Genomic DNA, 21,588 nt, shown 5'->3' with positions numbered 1-21,588 from the left:
ACTAAAGTGGGGAGGTTGTAATTCCCGTGGTGCAACCCACACTATACAGACGGGCACCACACAGAGCTCGCTGCGCTCCAAGAACATCCTTCGAGCGAGAATAGATGGCGGTGAACAAGAGATTTAGGTCACCATCAATTAAGAGACAGCTTTTTTTTAAATGGAAGATGTTTGTTATTCTGGCTTATGTCAAGTCACTTCAGCGCATGGGATGGCTGGTTATTCGACATCTAATGCAATATGCGGATTAGAGAACGATGCATAGTTTTCAGCTTTTGTTCACAGAGCAGCAGGAGCTCCCATTGTTTAAAGAGCAATAGGATCTTGAACTGTTTCTTGGAATTCTGTGAAATCTTTACATTACTGTACTTCTCCTGCTTGTAGTGTTCTCGTTGTCTTATGTTCTAATTGATTCTCTCTCATTCTATTCTCTTGTATTCTCTTTCTTGCTATCTTACTCTATTTCTTTTACAGTTGGCGTCTTTTTCATGGTCATCATTACGATACAGGTGCTTTGCAGTCACCCTGTGTCCCATGGTCCCATGTAAACGTGTTCTTTGCACTTTCGAAGGAAATGGGTTGCGGCAGTTTCCCTCACAGCCGTCTCTGCTGTGACAGGCTCCAGGCAGTACACGAACAGTACCAGTAATGGCAGCAGAGCGGCATGGACACAGCATTGACATCTGCCTTCTGTGTGGGAGGGAGACAACTGCTTGAGTTCACTCACTAGCACTCAGGGCAGACACACAATGTCAGACTGGAGTCAACCATTTTTACATTTTATTTAAGTAGATGAGCTGTCTGCTTCTATTTCCATATAGCTTACTTTGATAAGACAGAGGCACAGACTACCTAGGACTGGGTTTGTTTGCGTTATTGGGAGTAGAAAGTCATGGGCCTTGATCGACTGGGAGAAAGTAAAGCAGCAATTTACCTTTTCTTTGCACTGTCAACAAGCATTGGCATAGCCAATAGGTCTCGCCTTTGGGACCTTTTAAGTGTTTAGCCACGCAACAGTTGATGTTGTTGCACCAAGGATATTGTGCTGCATAACTAAATACTTATAAGGTCCCAAAAGCGAGACCTATTGGCTATTCCAATGCTTGTTGTTAATGCCAACTCAGTGCACTTTAAAAGCAATGAGATTGGGCGGGGGGGGGGGGGGGGGTCATAAAACCACTCCTAGCCGTAGAGGCTGCCACTAAAGTTGCATCTTGAGTGATTATTGCATATAATGATTCAATATCTCGAGTTACCAAAAATGTAGTTGATGGATCATACTTGAGATCCTGCAACAAGTTCAAGACATCTTTAGTATCTCACAGATAAGCAGGTTGGTTTATCACACTCTCATTAAGACAAAAATCTGCAAATTATGAGAGGCGCCAGCAGTGATTGGACACTCAACACAATAGGTCTCCCCAGAAGGCGACGCGTGAGCTTATGAATCTTAAGCAAAACATAGAAAGCTGGCACACGAGTTGGAGGATTGAGAGAAAATGCAGCTTCCTTACTTGAAATACACCGATTATCCCTTGCCTCATCCACCAATGCCTTGAGCATAGCCAAATCTAGAGCCTAGGGCCTAGTGAGACTATTCGAAAAGCCAGATCTTTAACTTCTTGCGGATTTCAAGAAGTGAGGAGGAGGCTCTTCTGTGTAGTGGCAGGTCATTCCACGCTTTAGGAGCGATGTGGGAGTAGAGTCAACTGCTGGATCTGGTTTTCCGTATGTGTGAGAAGTGTGCAAGTAGGAGTCAGGACGAGCAGAGATGTCTGGACGATTTGTGAAAGAAGATGTGATTGTTGAAGTATGCTGGGTCAGTGTTACGTAGTGCTTTGAACGTGTGGGTGAGGAGGTTGAATTGTGCTCATTTATGTATGGGGAGTCAGTGATGCTCCTTCAGTTGTGGTGTGATGTGAGTGTGGCATGGGAGGTTGAGAGCAACGCTGGCTGAAAGGTTTTGAATGGTCTGCAGCCTTCTAGTGCATTTTTTGTGGAGTGCGGCATAGAGTGTGCTCCTGTAGTCCAGCTTGCTTGTAACCAGGGTATGCGTTACAAGTTTCCGGGTGCTGATTGGGAGCCAATTGAAAATCCTCCTCAGCATCTTCTACTCCTACTGCCCAAACCCTGGTTCTCCTGCCGGCACCTCCACTTCTCCTTCTCTTTTTTTTACTCCGGACGCCGACATCTTCTTTTCACCAACCCGCAACGCTGGAGAGAAGCCCTGCGGTCATTTTAATGCTGTTTTCCGTTTTTGTTTCAGCTTCTTTGAACACATGACTCGGATTCTGTCTGAGGACTTCTGCCCTACGGTCCAGGATGTGCTGAGGGTGCGTGTGCGAACCTGCGGAGTCCTAGAGACCCACTTCAGGATGAGGGGCCTCACCTTCAGGTATGATCTAAAGTGTGGGCTGTCCTGAACATAGTTTGAGAGGTTCCTCATCTGTGCAAACCTAGCCTAGACTCTGAAATAACCGAACCTCAATATTTACTGTTTGCTCGATTCACAGCTGTAGGAATAAAATGCATTTAATCCGTATTCGCCCTAAAAACATAAAAGCCTTCTACTTAGATAGGCAAGCCAAACTTGTCTACTTCCGTCCATCTTGACTGGGCTGAGCTATGAGCCGGCCAGGCTATCTAGTTTCCCAGACAATTAGTAGTATTAATAGTAATTTATTGTGTAATTTTCGAACAATTCATTACAATAAAAGGCAAGTAAAATCACAAAATCGCCTGCAAACTAAATGTAAGTATACAACTTCTTTCAATGTGCATTACCAGTACCACGGTGTAGTTGAGGTTTAACCACACTTTTCATTGAAAAGGCATTTTTTGATTTGTCTATAACTCTTGCTCCCCTGGAATGATTTGTACCAAATTTAGCAAACGGAAAGTGTAGTCTGGAATCGTCCAGCATGTCAATTTTCATACAGTTCCACACAGGGCAGAAAAAGTTAAAGAGGAATAGAAAAAAGTGTTTCCCATTTTTGCTCCACCTCTACCAAAAAGCTGAACGGATTTACACCAAAGTTAGCATGAAAGTAGAACTTAGCTCAGAAAGCATGCTTTCATTATCATGGTGGCAATCTGTTTAGATGTTGTGATGTAAAAACTAAAAAATGAGTTGCCACGGTGAAGCCGCATTTAAAAAAAAACCTCATGATTCTGCAGTCACCACTTTATGCCTCTGAAAAAAACATTTTGGTGCCGATTCCGATCCTGTATTTTTTTTTCCCGTACGACTCGTATCTGTATTTTTTTACGTACGAATCGTACAAGTACCGTACAAACGGTGTAGTACGATTCGTACGGGAAAAATACATACGAATCTCCTCGGGAAAAGTCTACGAGACGTCCCCGGACAGTTTTATGAGTTGTAAAACTGAAGTCCGAGCGCACAAGTCCGATCCGTACCGGCGTTCCGAATGCACAAGCGTATGGAAAACGTCGCGTACGGAGCCAACTGCGACCCCTACCCCGGGTACACTTGTGCCCAGGGTACGAGTCGTACGGCCCCCCCACCCCAGCCCCGTATGTACGCGCTGGGGGTACGGCGCGTACATACGGTGCTGGGGTGGGGGTACGGCGCGTTCATACAGGGCTGGGGGTACGGCACGTACATATGGGGCTGGGGGTACGGCGCGTACATATGGGGCTGGGGGTACGGCGCGTACATATGGGGCTGGGGGTACGGCGCGTACATATGGGGCTGGGGGTACGGCGCGTACATACGGGGCTGGGGGTACGGCGCGTACATACGGGGCTGGAGGTACGGCGCGTACATACGGGGATGGGGTGGGGGTACGGTGCGTACATACGGGGCTGGGGGTACGGGGCTGGGGTGGGGGTACGGCGCGTCCATATGCAATGTTGGGGTACGCACCATACATGATGACACGTACGATGTGGGTGATGGCGTGTACGTCGCGTAGCGGACCCCCTTTTCCTCGTGCATCGCTGCGTACTTAGCTTTTCTGGCACTTTTTGGCTCAAGTAAAAATATAGCCGTGCGGAGTGCTGTGGCTACGAATCGTACTTGCTGGTCCGTAAAACGCTGCCTGACTCCGTGCGGACGCGCTGTCCAGGATCGGAATTGTATGTATTTTTTAGCCGTACGGTGTTTTTTACGATTCGTACGGAAATGGTATTTCTTTACGAATCGTACTTGCTGGTTTGTACGGTGGAATTCCCGGGTACGAGTCGTACGAAGAAAACGCTCCGTACGACCATTTGTACCCGGGTTTTACAGGATCGGAATCGGCACCTTTGTGTAGAAAACTGCAATTTTCATGAAATTCACGATTTATGAACACAATATAAAAAAAATTAAGAGGAACACAATGAAAAAAAAGGAAATATTAAATCAAAAATATAGGAAAAGAACCCTCGCTTGCACAGCCAAGGCAAACGCGCGCAGTGCTAGTTTGCCTCCCGAGGGTGGGTTGTGCATGTTACCGATCCCTGCTGCACAAGATGAGTGGATGGATGGCTGTCTGTGGCAGGTTGGGACATGGCCTGGCAACAGGTCAGCACTGTGGGCAAACATCGCACAGCACAGCCGAAGGAAGTTCACTGCAGGCATTGACCGTCCGCACCATGTGTGGTGCTGGGCATAGCCACAAGCCAAGTCTTGCAGCTAACCCCTGCAGCACATGGACAAAGACTGTGCACTGTAGGGGTTGGCTCTCCGTAGCAGTGGCACTGGCCAGGTACTAGGCCCAACCCCTGCTGCGCATAGCGAAAGGCTGTGTGCAGCAATGGCTGTGAACTGTGGTCAACCTCCGTTTCACGGGCCCTGTTGCAAGCAAGAAAAAAATGGGCCCCAAGTGCACTCTGGATCGGTATTCAAATACAAATGTAATTAGAGTGCCCAGGGCCCCTCACACCTGTGGACCTTGGTGTTGCTGTGGCTGCTGCACTGATAATAGCTGCACTCCTGCTTCCTGGTCCTCATGTTATACCTGTGTTATCTTCTCTCATCCCCATCTCCAGCCTTCTCTCATCTCATCTCCTTCTCTTTTGCTCTCTCCTCCCTATCCTCATTCTCGGTCTGTCTCATCCCCTGAACTGTTTTTCGCTCATAATATCCTTCCTCGTTTATCCCCAAGGCATCCTTAGTTCTGTCCCTTCTTCTATCTCTTCCCTTGACTCTTTTACTCAACCTCAGTTGCCTTCTCGGTCTCTCTCATCATTATTCCCTTGTCCAATACTGCTGTTTGCCAAATCCTCATCCCCTTTGAATCTTTCAGAAGGTATCCAGGTGCTGCGTGGGGGTGGGGGGAGGCTGGTTTAGAAGTATTATTTGATGAGCCAGGTCTTCAGGTCCTTCTTGAACTCTTTCAGGATGGGGAAAGTGAGGTGGGGGGAGTGCAGAGGTGGAGAGGGATGCCGTTCCCTGATTTGGCTGCCAGGTGAGAGAAGGCACGGCCTCCACTTCTGCTTCTATGAATGTGGGGGTGTGGGCTAAGAAGAGTGATGAGGAATGGAGATTGCGGGTTTGTTGTTAGTTCACCCTATGGTTGAGCTAGGCTGAGCCCTTGTTGTGAAGAGCTTTTTAGGCGTGGGTGAGCAATTTGAACTGGCAGCGTTTGCTGACTGGGATTCAGTGCAGAACTTTGAGGTGGAGAGAGGTGTGTGTCATCCTCGGGAGGTCGAGGATGAGTGTGGCTTCAGCGTTCTGGATGATCTGGAGTCTTTTAAGTAGTTGAGCGTTGATTCCTGCGTAGAGGGAGTTGATGTAATCCAGGCGGCTGGTGATGAGGACCTGGGTGACTGTGCTTCTGATGTCGAGGGGGAGCCTTTTGAAGATTTTGCTGAGCAGGCAAAGAGTGAGAAAGCAGGAGGATGAGACTGCGTTGATCTGTTTCTGTTGAGTATTATTCCGAGGTTTTTTTTTATGGCTCTGTGGGTGTTTGTGCGAGGCCGAGCTCCTTTGGCCACCAGGACTCATCGCACAGGGAGTATTTGCTCCTGAAGATGAGTTTGAGGCATCTACTTTGTATCCAGCTTGTGCTCCTGGTCGTGCACCTGTGGAAGTTGGATTTGGTGTTAGTTGGGTCTGAGGAGAGTGAGCAGATGAGCTGAGTGTCGTTCGCTTAGGAGATTGTTTACGCCGTGGGATCTGACCAGGGTGGGTAGAGGTGCCATGGAAGTGTTGAAGAGGGTCAGGCTTGGAGATTATCCTTGTGGGACACCGCATATGTTTTTTGGTCCCGAGGTGAAAGGTGGGAGGCAGATGCTTTGAGTTCATCTGGAGAGGAAGAAGACCCATTTGAGGTCTTTTTCTTGGATTCCCATTTGGTGGAGACTGAGCAGGAGGGTATGGTGGGACACAGTGTTATCCGCTGCGGAGAGATCGAGGAGGATCAGGGCAGCGGTCTCTCCCCTGTCCAGGAGAGTCCTAATGTCATCTGTGGTCGCAATTAGAGTGGTCTCTGTGCTGTTGTTTCAGCGAAATCTGGATCGGGAGGGGTCCACTAGGTTGTATTTCTCCAGGTGGGCAGTGAATTAGAGGTTTACTGCTTTCTCTAGCAACATAGTTACAAAAAGGGTAAACCCAAATAACGTCACTGGGACCTGGGTATAGGACAGTACATAGAAAGAAATGGTCCCAATAACCAATCCATCAACAACACAAAATTAAACAAATGGAAAAAACTTAGAGGACATGTTGTATATTCTGTGGACAGTGTTATTTAATCACACTGAACATAATACAAGATTATTCCAAAAATTTACAAAAAATGGTGCCCCAAGGGGGGGGAGAAAAGGGAGAAGGGAAATAGTGGTAATACAGTGAGTATTGTGATTGTAGTGAAGATAGAAGGGTAAGTAAGGAAGGTATAGGGCAAATCACACAATTCGTTGATTAACAGACATATGGCTCATTGTTAAGTCTCACAGTTCAAAGTACTGTACAAAATATAAATAGCCATGATTCGAAACAATATCACAGTGATAAATTGCTGTTGATCTGGCTTGCTGGCTGATTTGCTGGCGTTTTCGCCGTGCTAATCAGCGCTGATTTGCACGGCGAACACGCAACGGCCTGGAGAGCTGAAGGATTCTACCCAATACTGCCGGATGGGGCAGCTCTTCTAAAAGAAACTCCCTTACATTTGGAAGCATATTTAGCTTTCCGGGCACAAGACTAATTAGTCTACCCCTCCAGGAGCAAAACGTATAGGAACCCCTTCCAGGTTGGAATTATCTCCGGAACTAAGAGACTACTTGAAACTGACCTCAGCCCTGAAGAAGTCGCGGGGTAATCTCCTGTAACAGCGACGAAACACGTGATGGCTAAGAAGGCTTAAAGATCTTGAATTAAAGACATCTGAAAATATAAAGACAAGCATCATTGTGATATTTTATGTAACTGTATGTATTTACTTTTGAACGTGTGCAGAGGATTTGTATATATAGCACAAGCGGTCTGCTGGCCACACACGTGCCAGAGTACCTGCCATAACTGATTTGTACTTGTGATAGACCTTAGAGCAACATTTTTCTATTGCTGACCACCCATTGTATAACTCTATTTTACTCTGTGCCCTCACTGCTTCACCCCCCCCCCCCCCCCCGAGAAAACACAGTCCTAAGCCCCAGAAAGGGTCTGTTTTTAAAACATTTTAAGCGGATGACCTCTAGACTAGCTGGAATCAGTTAATAGAAGGCAGCCCCCCCCCCCCACCTCTAGTCTCCACTGACCTTGTATCTGCTGCACCCTTGATGGCTATGCCCCTCGTTATGAATAAAATCTTCTTACTCAAACGCATAAAACCACTGATATTTGCCGGTTATGGTTTATAGCGCACACAATGTGCTCCATAACTAATGCCACCCACCATTCTGAAAACACCAATTTCACAATAGCGCAGGAAAAACGTCAGTCTCTCGAGAAAAAAACCTAGTGGGCGACGTAATTTATGCCACATACCATGACTTATGAATTTCAGGTTTTCTTTGTACGCATTTGAGCTAGAACTGTAATCCCTATATGAAAAGGTTTGGGTTAAAACAATAACACAATAGAAAGATGTGAAAACATATAAAATAACACATGTATATATATATATTCTGAAAAAACAGCCAAAGGTTAAAGTTAGAATGTTTTAACAAAATCTACTTCATAAAAAGCTGAGGTAAAGGTAGGCACAATGTAGTGGTTGTGGATGTATAGGTGACAGTGATGTTTCACTTTCATTGTAGATGTAGTGACACCGGATGATGTGCGCGGGATGTACTGACTCACTGTTGTGTTTTTAGAGTTGATGTACTAATAGCCAACCTTTAAGGCAATTCACAAGAACAATTCAAACGGAAGGTTAGAACAGTAGTGCAGGGAAATTATGAAGGGGAAAACAAACTATTTGGACATCAGGGACCATTAATATCCTTACATGGTACAGCTCTCTTTCAGCAAAGATTAGGTGCAACAGTCTTAAAATAGGACGCTATTTTAGCTTCAGCAAAGGGGTGGGCATTGTTAGTTTTTCAACAGAGATAGGCGTATTGGTTTGGACACAAATGGACCAATCCGGTATGTTGGCGATACATCAGAAGAAACCTTGGGTATTCTTCCAGTACAGACTGGGTTCAACAGCTTTAAAGATGTGGCTGGAAGGTGAGGTGGGAGAGCATTCCATATCTTGAGGACGTTTCCTGAAAAGTATGTTTTGATCCTAGATCATTCTTCACATGGGGGATTTTGAGAAATAGACGGGATTTACTTCTCTAAGACCTTTTCTGTTAGTGTTCGCTGAAAAACAGGTTGGAGAACATGCATTTTTATAAATTGAGCAGGAATCTCGTGGCAGACAATTGCTGTATTCAGGTATAAAGGAGATTCTATCACATTTTCTGGTGTTCATGATGAGCTGAGCAAGAGTGAATTATTGCTTTAAGTGAGGTAGGAGTGTGGCGGGAAGTATGGTCAGGAGAGTAGTACCTTATTCTGTATGAGAAATCACCAGAATCTGAACCGTAGAATGTTTCTCATTGACTGACTTAATTTGGAATCTGACACTCCATGATTTCTTTGACGTGCATGTTGAGTTTAAGAGATTTGTCAAGAGTGAAGGCAATTGATTAATAATAAGTAGCATTGTTCTGACTCCTTCAAGCATTGATCATAAGAGCTCCGTCCTGCAAAACTCTCCACCCTCCTCTTTTAATTCTGTTTCCAAAAAAACAGATTTAATACATATGAAATCAAAGTAAATACTCTGGCTTTCTTCAAGACACATGCCCAGCAGCATTATTTAGATCTGAGGCTGCAGTTTCTCCAGTCTCAAACACTTTACCAGAAAGTTAAGATTTGTTAACCAAAGTCTGCTGCCTTAGTAATAATAATACTCTTACCTTATCCCCGGGATTTATTTTTCTGATGTAGCCAATTTTTGCATCCACTGATATCTTCTAAATACCTTGAACTAACCATGATAACACAACAGCGGATATTTATGGAGGTTATCAATTGCATCCATAATGTTCTGAATGGTTTCCATCCTTAGAGACAACGGATGGAGGAATGTCTTAGTGTTTAATGATCTTGTGATTGGGTTTCATTTAGGAGGCATAGAATCAATTATTCTTATAGACCTCACTCAAAACATTGACTCTTGACAAATTTGTCCTGGCTTCGATACACTTTCCTTCTTGGTAAGAACAACGCCGTAGACTTTTCTCTTGCTTTGTGACTTCTTCAGGTTGGATTCTGCAGGGAAGAGCATAGTTTCCCTTTTTTAAGATCTTTATTTGACCCCTTCTTGAGCTCACTCAGTGTTTTGGCATATTGTCTTACAATTATTCTGATGGCACAGTCTTCTTTTTTAAATTGAAGCCATTGTCACGAAAGTCTAAGCACATTTTGACAACCTACCTTATTGCATTTGATCAATAGAAAATAACTAACATGCTGAAGCCCATAGGAATAATCGAGATGATTGCAGAAGCGTACAGTCCTTCGTGACCTACAGAGGTCTGACCAGTGGGCAGACTTGTCTTGTGCCCAAATATAGTATAATCTGTGATGAGCCCAGCAATTTATATAGACACACTTTTCCAATGAACTCTCAGATTTATAATGGAACTAAAACGGGTATCCTCAACTATAATCTGCTTTCAGACCTCGCCTCCCTGCCTCATTTTTACAAAGTTTTAGTGTTGGCCCTAATCAAAACATGCCTATCTGGGTCTTGTGAACTTTATAATTATTATTATTACTTTTTGTGTAATATGAACTACTACATGAAAATGTGTTAGTTAACCATTGTATTGGTACTAATTTTACTGATTTGTTTGAAGGGATGGAAGGGTGAGTTGATCTTGCCGGCATCTGAATTTGTGACCTGAATATTACCTCATGTTTCAACTCGAAATGGTCCACACACTGAACTATCCTTGCGGTTAGACTGGACTTCAGAAGCTCTCTACATGCTATGTGTGTCTGGGGCTAACGGACCATGTGTCCCTTGTCTTGCTCCCCTTTATTGTCTCTTCTTCCTAAAGCATGGGAATTTCTACTCTTTGACCACACCCAATACAGCCAATAAAATAATTGATTCACAGTGTCTTCCGTTTAAACTGACACAGTCTACTCATTGCTGCTATGTATAACCTGACAGTGCTGCTCTTCTGCAGAGTGAGGAGCCAAGGATGTTGGGCAAAATTATGCAATCAGCGACAATGCTCCGTATAGTTAGAAAGGTCACTATCATGATATAGGTCTGCACATTACATCAATATTTGCAGCTCCCGTCTCCAACACCTCACAGACTAACACTAATAAAGTATCACTCCTACCCCACTGCCTCTGCCTAAGTGACCTACCGCCCCTTTCCTCCTGGAGACCAGAAGCAACTCCTTGTACCAGTTTCATAGAATCTGTCTTTATCTTCTCACCTTCTTCTTGTTCTTACTGTTACTACGCGCTTCACAATAACTACCTAATCAACATCTGCCGCTTCCTGGACCAACATGTCCTCCCTTCAATCTCCTCCCATTAGTCAATTGACTGCCCTATCTGTCTTCTGTTTCTTCTACTGCACCCTTTGACCTGCATCTTTTCCTATCATTTAACACATCAGCCACGCTAACAAATTTTGCAACATTTCCAGAATGCCTGACTAAATGAGATGTATGAGAAAATTCAAATTATTATGTTTTACATCCACATGCAGCGGCCTCTGCAAGCGCTCCTTTTGTAAACAAAGACTCCTTTTGTCACTAATTGCTCGCCTTCATACTTTCATAGGTAACAGCTGCATCGGTATTACATGTATAACTGACCCGGCGGTCCTTGATCGCTCTTGGATTTTTTTGTAAGGATTTTAAAAAGACTCAAACCCGTAGACTACACTAAGTTGTCATTCTCTCCCAAATGTAATAGCAAAATCTTCAATGGCCGCAACTCTTAATTAACTACAGATAACGTTTGCATACGTTGCCCCCATGGCATACCGCCTGTTTGTTGCCATATCCAAGTAACGTCTTTCACTCTAAAAGCCAGCTGTTCCCCAGACCGACCTCTCGCTGCCTGCTTTCCCACCCATGTATCCTCAGTAGCTTCTTCTTGTGTTTCTGGTGTGTGTTCCTCGTGTGGATAGTCTGTTGCTGCTGCAATCTGTAAACATAATGAAGCCGAGGAAATATGGTGAGGTTGGAGGAAAGCAAAAAAAAGAACACCAGTGTTTCACCTCCACGGTCAGGTGCACGCGGCCACTTAAGGTCTCCTACAGCCTTGGATCTTTTTTGTCTAAAGGATGAGCCTCTCTGCCTTGGTCTCCGCATCTACTCTGGAAGAGGGAGTCTAAAATTCCTTTGCTTTGGAGCCCAGCAAACTGATGCACATTTCTAAAACTGTTGGCAACCAATGCATAAACAATGGACAACCATCCCCACAGATGATCACAGAGGCCCTTCCTTGCACCTATGACATCCTTTGCCAATTGATTCCCTCTATTTCACTTACTTTCCTAACCCCTTCTGATCCGTGTTTGACCTAAAATGCCTCCTGTTATGCTCATCAACTGATATTTACCATTGCAAGGTGTTTGTCCTTTTCATTTCACCATAAACTTAGAAACCGTAAACGCCCCAAAAACATCCATATGATGCTCATTTTAATTATCTGACATTGTCTTTTTGCCAACATTTGTCTATAACAAATATGCCACGCAATAAACTAGGTGTTAAAGACCTTCTAACTGAAGGTGCCATGCCTCTTTTCCTTTCCCACCCTGGTAGCATATTTTTGCCTTTCAGCCCCTAACTGCAGACCAACATGATGTTGAAACTGCTAGTGGCCCTTTTATTAGCTGAAGGACCCTCATTTGCCTGTTGCTCACAATTCCTGTGAAATGCATTTCTGACTACAGTCTGCTTTCGGCTCCAGCCCACATAACCTCTCTGACTGTGAACAAAACAACGTTATCTTCGCTCCCCTAAAAAATTCCAGCTTTATGAAACCAAAGAGAAAATCTTTCAACAACTCTAGAATTTGTTCACCCCTGGCTTCTTGCCTGATCACAGAAGTCACTGCTGTGTTACTCATATTGACGTTCGCCTTTGTATTGGCTAATCCACTTACCCATTATGTCAGTGCTTCAAACAAAGGAGGAAAAAAGCGAAATGTGGAACACTATATTTGCTTTCTTTTCATGACCTGGGTCCCTCTTCCATAAGTCTACCATCCTAGTGCAGCTAACACCTCTCTTCCTGCTGCATCAACGAAAAATGTTCCGGTGTCTCATCTCCTAGAGCCATCATTGATACACTATTGAAGCCTTTAAGCTATGCCCTCCCTACATTCAGGTCCGATTTAACCAGGGTTTTCTGGCTCATGCTGTGGTGTGCCAGCCTGCACCTGACTTAGACATCCCCACTCTCCTATAAAAAGTCGTACCACCGCTCACTACCTGTAAGCGGCGCAATAGCCCGGGAAGTAGAAGGGAATACTGGACAAGCACTGTAGAGTTTTTTTAGACTTTTTATTGTTTTATGAGGCACTCGTTTTCGGGAGCTGCGGTTTATCAGTCCCATAGGACCCCAAACGAAGTGTACAAAGTACTGAGGTACCGCCAATCACATAAAAAAAAACAAAAGAGCGAAGAAAGGAAACAGCCGGGGATGCTCTTCTCCCACTTGACCGTCTTCTTGTTTGGGGCTTCCGAGGTTTGGTTCAGGGATGTCCGTTGGCGTTGTTTTGTTCCCCAGCCCGGGCAGTCCGCATAAAAAAGAGAAGGAAAACAAATCCGGGATTAGCTAAGAGTCCTCTCTTTTCTCTTAAAGTGCTACCACCACCGGGATGCTGTGCAAGGGAAACTGGGGGGGAAGGGGTAAGGAGGATGGCGGGTAGGATCCTTGTGTTGAGGAAGTGCACAAGAAAAAAAAACATGCGTGCCCTAATTCCCCGTGTTGCCCCACCACCACCAGAACAATCCCTTTTCTGCTACTTGCCTTGGGCCACGACCCGGGATCAGGGTCGTGGCGTTGGGACCAGGGGCGTCCTCTCCCTTCTCTGGGCCGCCGGATTTAGCCGCACTATATACCGCTCCAGGGGTCTCTGATCTTCCTTCGGGACCGCCGCTGGGCTCCTCTTCCGTATCGTCACGCTCTCCCCTCTTCTCCGTCGTCTCCTCCTCTCCGCTACTCTCACAGACTTCCTCCTTAACGCCCTCCTCGATGTTTGAGTCCCCGCCCTTTTGTTGATCGGCCTCGGATGACATCAGGACATCTTCGTTGAGTCGACCCAGTGCCAATAGGCTGCTGGGCACTTCCGGTGGGTTTTCTGTGTCCAGTCCCGACTTACTCCACTTCCGGTCCATCGGCAGCTCGTAGTTCTCACACTACCTTACAAGCAAAAACCAGGTGACCTAAGACTCTCTATACTTTCTAGTCTCTTTGACACCAGGGCTTTCTCAGTGAAAACCAGTACATTTGATACTTTGTCTTTTGGCCATTTGAACTCCATTGCCCATTTTTCAATTGGTCCATTCTATACCGTAAACTGTGCTGTGCCCACTATTTTCTTAGGCAGCAGTGATAATCTCAACTGTCCTGCTTGCCAAGGGAGCAATAGAATAGGTCCCTATGGCTCAAAGGGGAAAGGGTTTCTATTCTTGTTTTTTCTTAATAAAAAAGAAATCTGGGGAATGGATACCAATCTTGGACCTCTTAAATCTCAACATGTTTCTCAAGAGATAAACTTTCAGGATGGTAACGCTCTCCGAGATTTTGCTCCGTCTCAACGAAGGAGGCTTCATGACCTCTCTCAACATGGGAGACACATATTTTCATCTCCCTATCCATCTGAAACATCGTAAATTCTTAAGATTCACGGTAGCTGGTACCCACTACCAATACAGAGTACTTCCATTCGGCCTCAAGTTGGTACCATGGATATTTACAAAGTGCCTAGCACCTGTAGCAGCAGCCCTGCGTTCTCAAGGTCTCCAGGTATTTCCATATCTGGACGACTGGTTGCTCAAAGTTCCAACGGCACAGAAGGCCATTCAAGCTACAAATACCTGCCTTCAGTTGTTTCAAACTCTAGGGCTCACTGTAAACAAAGAAAAATCTTTGTTCCTCCCCAGTCAAGTCATATCCTTTCTGGGGGCGACCATAGATAACATCCAATGCAAATCCTTCCTATCACGCGAAAGGCAACTTCGATTACAAAGGCTGGCAGGAAAAAAGTCGGTTTCAGTACGAACATACAAATTGCTCCTTGAAATGTCTTCTTCAGCAATAGATCTAGTGCCTCTGGCCAGGTTGAGGATGAGCCCTCTTCAAGAATAACTACAGAAGCAATGGATTCAAACTTCTGGCTCCTTCAAGGATGTAATCCAGATCATAGCACGCATGTTGGAGACGCTGCAATGGTGGTTTCACACACCAAATCTCCTAAAAGGCCTGACCTTCCTCCAATCTATTCCAGACTTCATACTGACAACGAACACCTCTTTGGATGGTTGGGGAGGCCATCTCCAAGAATTACAGATACAGGGCAAGTGGTCCTCTGCGCAGAAAGATCAGGACATCAACAGGCTAGAGCTCAAAGCCATTTTCCTATCCCCTTATGCTTTCTTGCCAAGGAGAGCAGGGTCCTCAGTGCTGGTGCAGATGGACAATACCACCAGCATGTACTACGTCAACAAGCAAGGAGAACCAAATCCATCATGCTACCGCAGGAAGCGCAGGAGCTATGGAATTGGACGACAGAGCACGGAATCTCGTTCATAGCCGAACATGTCAGAGGCCTGCACAATACACGGCGGATACGTTAAACAGAATGCAGTCCATTTATCACAAATGGGAGTTGGAACAGTTCCAGCTATACAAGGTGTTTTAGAGATGGGGAAAGACCGCTTTAGACCTCTTTGCAACAAGAGAGAACGCCAAATGCCAGTACTATGCGAGCAGGTTCCCTCTGCCAGAGTCGAGTAGGAATGTCCTTTTAATGTGATGGTCTGGGATATATTACGCTTTTCCCCCTATCCCAATAATTCCCAGGGTACTGACCACGGTGAAGATGGAAGGCTGTTGTTTGATACTAATAGCACCACGATGGCCCAGACAGTACTCGCTCTCAGAGCTTCTCTTGATGTCTGCATCAAGCTCCAAACGCCTACAACCATCTCCATCTCTTCTGACCAGGGACAAGGGGTCCGGTACGTCACCCAGTCCTGGAGTCTCTTCATTTGCATGCATGCTACTGAGTTCCTAGAGTTCAGGGATTTGGATATCTTACAAGATTGCAGAGAGATTATTGCTAAATCCAGGGCTGACAGCGTATTGTCTTAAACGGAAGCGTTTTTGTTTTTTATGCCAACAAAAAACACTTGCGCCCGCTTTAAGCGCCTCCTAAACAGAGTTTGCCATATATTCTTTCTTTGACAAAGTCAGGTCTCGCGTTCTCTTCAGTGAAGGTTCACCTTGCTTCATTTCCTGCTACAGAAGGTCTCCTCAAGTTCCCATTCTGTGCTTCTATTCTGGTAAAGCAGTTTGAGGGGCCTCTTCCGCACCTTTCCACCGGTTCTTTTTACCTCCCCCAGAATGGAAGCACAACTTAGTCCTTGTACAATTAATGAGGTAGCCCTTTGAACCAATTCACAAAGCAGAGCTGAAGTTTCTTACCTGGAAGGTATCCCTCCTATTGGCTCCCACTTCTGCGAGGAGGGTTGCGAAATCCAAGCTTTTACAGTCAAGGAGCCATTTCTGCACTTCGCTAATAACTATGTGGCTCTGTGAACGAACCTGACTTTTATTCCAAAAGTCCCAACTCCATTCCACCTTAATGAACCTGTAATACTTCAGTCTTTTTCCCCCAATCCATCTAGTCCGGCAGAGCAAGCGTTGCACACGCTGAATGTAAAAATATGTTTAAAATTCAACCTGCATAAGACAAAAGACATAAAGACTGACCAGCTACTGGTGGCTTGCAGAGAGGGCAGCAAGGGACGAACGATAATTAAAGCTACTGTTGCCAGATGGGTCTCCTCGATGATACAACTCTGCCATGAAAAGGCTAACAAGCCCTAAACCAGAAGAACTAAGACACCCTTCACCAGGGCAGTTTCTTCATCTGCGGCGCTGTTCGCTGGAGTAACGCTAAAAGAAATTTGCCGTTCTGCGACATGGAAAAGTCTCCACACCTTTACGCAGCACTGTCTGCAATTTACACAATGTGACGATGCCGCTGTTGGCCAAGCGGTACTGCATCATATCTTCAATTAAGGTGTGTGTTATATCCGGAGTATTACATTTAATTGTAATTAGCCTAGGTCTTCCTAGCTGCTCAGCCAGAGTGAGAGATGGTAACGGAATGTTGGTGTGACTGTGATGAATGGATGCCTGGGTGCCTGTGTGGATGAGTGATGACAGTTGGAGATGGGCTGAGCAGCTAGGCAGGCTGCTCCTGGTGGGGCTGGTGTAGGAGCTGGTACATGGCTGAACTAAGACTGATACTGTTTGGAACTGGAACCAATAAAGAAGACTTAGAAACTTACAACATGGCTACCAGTGTCTTCATGTACAGAGCACAACAGTGTGCTTCTTTTTTTAGGTAAAAGAGGAAATTTAGTTTCATTAAAGTGGCATTACTTTACGTACTATCCTTTGTTTGTTAATGTTTTTTCATAACTCTAGGAATTAATAGTGACTTCATTGTTCTTATTGTTTGGTCTTTCTAAACACTTCATTGTATGCATCCTGCCTATGACAGTATGTTAAGGCTTCAGGTTTGTTACGGACAATAAAAAATAAAAAACTGTCTAGAAATAATGGAGTTTGTGTATGCTTACAAATGTCACTGTTGTAAGGGAATAATTTGTTGTGGTTATAGGTTGCATGTCTTCTCCTTCCACAAACAGTACACATTTTAGGTACTGCTTGCTATTCCGAGTCAAGCATGTAAATCTATGAAAGATACCCCAATACTGGATAAGAAAATAAGTTACTGTTCTGCTTGGGTTTCCGGATCAGATAGAACTCGCTCATCAGAGCCTCACTAACCCAGCCAGAACGTTACCCCCTCCCTAGAACCTATTTACAATCCTACAACCACATAAATCTATCACCTAAGGACAGGGGATTCCTACTATGCATACCAAGATCTCACAATCGGCGGCCTCGCGATCCCATACGGATCCAGACCTTTCTGCCCATACGACAGTATCACAAGTGGCGGCCTCGCGGTCCCATACGAACCCAGACCTCTCTGCCCATACGACAGTATCACAAATGGCGGCCTCGCGGTCCCATACGATCCCAGACCTCTCTGCCCATACGACAGTATCAGCACAATCGGCGGCCTCGCGATCCCCTACGAATCCAGACCTTTCTGCCCATACGACAGTATCACAAGTGGCGGCCTCACGGTCCCATACGAACCCAGACCTCTCTGCCCATACGACAGTATCACAAGTGGCGGCCTCGCGGTCCCATACGAACCCAGACCTCTCTGCCCATACGACAGTATCACAAATGGCGGCCTCGCGGTCCCATACGAACCCAGACCTCTCTGCCCATACGACAGTATCAGCACAATCGGCGGCCTCGCGATCCCCTACGAATCCAGACCTTTCTGCCCATACGACAGTATCACAAGTGGCGGCCTCGCGGTCCCATACGAACCCAGACCTCTCTGCCCATACGACAGTATCAGCACAATCGGCGGCCTCGCGATCCCCTACGAATCCAGACCTCTCTGCCCATACGACAGTATCACAAGTGGCGGCCTCGCGGTCCCATACGAACCCAGACCTCTCTGCCCATACGACAGTATCAGCACAATCGGCGGCCTCGCGATCCCCTACGAATCCAGACCTCTCTGCCCATACGACAGTATCACAAGTGGCGGCCTCGCGGTCCCATACGAACCCAGACCTCTCTGCCCATACGACAGTATCAGCACAATCGGCGGCCTCGCGATCCCCTACGAATCCAGACCTCTCTGCCCATACGACAGTATCACAAGTGGCGGCCTCGCGGTCCCATACGAACCCAGACCTCTCTGCCCATACGACAGTATCAGCACAATCGGCGGCCTCGCGATCCCCTACGAATCCAGACCTCTCTGCCCATACGACAGTATCACAAGTGGCGGCCTCGCGGTCCCATACGAACCCAGACCTCTCTGCCCATACGACAGTATCACAAGTGGCGGCCTCGCGGTCCCATACGAACCCAGACCTCTCTACCCAGACGGCAGTCTCAGCACAATTGGCGGCCTCGCGATCCCCTACGAATCCAGACCTCTCTACCTAGACGGCAGTCTCATACGACAGTTCATCCTATGATCACCATAACATACAAAAAGGGAATCAGTCTCACTATTCATCAGATCACACAAGGATTGCCAGTTCGGGCATAGCCTGTTCTCAGGTTTGAGGGGCTCCTCTTTCCCTTATTCAGTTACCACTTACCTGATCAGGGTTAACATCTGTTCATGTAGCCGCAGCTGACTAGAAGAATAGGCTACCCTCTTATACAAGAGCACACAGCACATGTTGGTTCACTACAAACTGGATACTTTATTACTCATTGCATATACAATCACATAACATTACGATATAACACATAACCTGCAAAGAAAAGTGAAAGATTAAGTTGTACACTCTAATAAGAAAGGGTCGACATCACCTTAGTAGTATGTAGCCTGCACTCAGTGGTCATCTAGGCTCCCTTCTCGTCTGTGCCTCGGCTCGCCTGGAATCACCCTTCTCCGAGTCACTGGGACCTCTTCCTTATCGGCTACTCTCTCCTCTCTGGCTATTCTGTTAGGAAAGCATCTGTCTCTCAGTTCTTCTCCGCCTTCAAGATGGCGTCTGTCTTCCCTGGAATAAGTAGTAGCTTTACTGCTAACGGCTAGATGCCGCCTACGGACTGAACATGTAACTGCCTCAGACTTTCACTAATATAGAGGTGCGTTTCCTCATGGAAAATTCCGGCCTGTAACCTGCCGCCCACCAAATTCTTGTACCTCCCCGTACCAAGGACACGTTCCCAGCCGGCCGGCCTGATGTAGTGTCTTCGGCATGAAGAAAAATACAATCCTTCGATAAGGGCCGGCCTGAACCGGTTCTCTCCAAGCGAATAACACCTCATAACTAAAACATTACTCTTGGCCTAGAAGAATCCCAAGCTGCCGGAGCAGAAAGAAAGATGGAGTCTCTCCCGTTTGAGGCCTACCAGGCCTGAATTCAGCACAGCTCCATGAAATACCCTCACTACAGGACAGGTTATCCCTAATACTAACGAATCTATCCCCTAGGCTATGTGTGCAAGCCCTGATCTATGGGGAAGAGCACAGAATCATGTCGAAGTGCCTAGTAAATAGGCTCCATTCACTACTCTAACCCTTAGGCTTGAATGGTAAGAGACTGAAGTCACATTCAATCACTTGTTAACACAAGAAGGCCAGGAAAATCGAGCAGAACATTTCACCCTTGACTTCAGTCTATTATACATTCATTAAACAGAACTAACATCTGTGGAAGAATAATATGAAACAAAACTAACTGATCTATGTCTAGTACCAGGTGTGCAGAATTGAAGTAGTGAAGGAATACACTGAATAAAGCAACAGATGGAAATCAAAATGGCGATAGTAATCAGAATACCTCCTAATATTTGACGTAACAAATGCAAATCAGGTAACCAATTAAAGAGCCAGTCAAACCAGCCCTGATCAATGTGTTTTCTAACTTCTTCTGTCAAGTCATGTAGCTTATTAATGTGAGCTCGAATGGATTGTGTATGATCAGACAAGTTAAAACAACAAAGACCCTCAAAATCAGAACAATCGTGTCCATGTTTAAGCAAAAGATAATCAATGGCCGCTCGATTTTGCAAGATAGCCCTTCGTTCACCCTGGGCGTCTAATAGCATGTCCGACAGGACTGTAGAAGTATTATTAATGGATTTCACTATCCAGCAGGCCATTTTCTCAATAGATTTGGCATTATAAACTGCCAAAGCAGGAACACCAATAATTGAAATAGCCAGGCTAAGGTATTCGGACTTAGAATATAAATGCAAAGATGAGTCACAATCCTCCTGTAACCTCACTGTATCTCGAATCACACGAGAGTTGGCATTCGGATGTGAGGAAAACATCAATAAACTCAACCTAGTAATGGCACAAGGGCCTCCAGAAATATTTGCGGGGACATATGGCCAGGAAGTATTACCACATGAGAAAAGCCATCCGGCAGGTAGTAACATCGTGCGATAATGACTGGGGGCAACTACCATACTCTTGCAAGTCATGTTATTCTGAACAGAAGTACATATTTTCGGCGTCCTTTGAAGGCACAAAGTTCGTTCATGAGCGGTGAATGAGGTGGCCCCTTTCAATTTTAAACGCATACATTCCGAAATTGCACTAGGATTACACGTAAGGAAAAAACACAAATCACCTTGTGTGATATTATAGGTAACTATTTGGGACTGGATGGGGGGTATCGGGTCTGACAGTTCAGTACACAAGGGGCAATATTCGTGGGTAGCGAAATCGCCCAGAAGAACATTGGGGCGAGCAGTTGATATATTGAAAATATGAGTCAGAGTTTCCAACGAAGCAGGGACAGCAACCAAACAAGTTGCCAAAATGTCATTCACTGATCTCATCGGTGTCAAGCAGAAATGAGATCTAACCATACACGCAGAGGACGGCCAGATTGGAACATCACTATACCGAAAGCCCACCGAAAGAAACACACTGCTCCATTACTCGAGCTACCATCCACGTGGGCTCAAAGATGGGCTACCCTACGGACAATTCCTTCGGATTCGAAGGAATTGTAAGTGGCGTAGAGACTACTTCAGGGAATCGGAGGTCTTATGCAATAAACTGACTAACAGGGGCTACCCACGTAAATTGGTCTCACGGGCACGCAAGAGGGCATGGTACTGCCACCGCGACCTTCTACTTACACCTCAATCTAAGAAAACCAATTCCAGGATTCCTTTTGTCTCTCAGTTCAGCCCAAGTAGTAATCAGGTTAAGAAGATTATTACTCGCAATTGGACATTGCTACGGACTAACAAATCTTTCCAAGAACCGCCTCTTTTCTCATA

The 21,588-nt window shown here is 45.7% G+C and overlaps 1 protein-coding gene across 3 annotated transcripts in view; it reads left to right on the top strand.

The window, feature by feature from the left end:
* Positions 1-21,588, top strand: part of LOC146810510 (guanine nucleotide-binding protein G(o) subunit alpha-like) — a 433,476-nt gene that overhangs the window by 236,285 nt on the left and 175,603 nt on the right. For all 3 annotated transcript variants that reach the window (XM_085617541.1, XM_085617539.1, XM_085617540.1), the window contains one exon: positions 2,267-2,395. In XM_085617541.1, coding sequence (XP_085473667.1) covers positions 2,267-2,395 — 129 coding nt within the window. The remainder of the gene's footprint in view (positions 1-2,266; positions 2,396-21,588) is intronic.

This window comes from Triturus cristatus, chromosome 7, assembly GCF_964204655.1.
Source record: "Triturus cristatus chromosome 7, aTriCri1.1, whole genome shotgun sequence".
NCBI lineage: Eukaryota > Metazoa > Chordata > Amphibia > Caudata > Salamandridae > Triturus > Triturus cristatus.
Note: the sequence above shows the minus strand (reverse complement) of the source record. Positions and strands in the feature narration are given on the sequence as shown.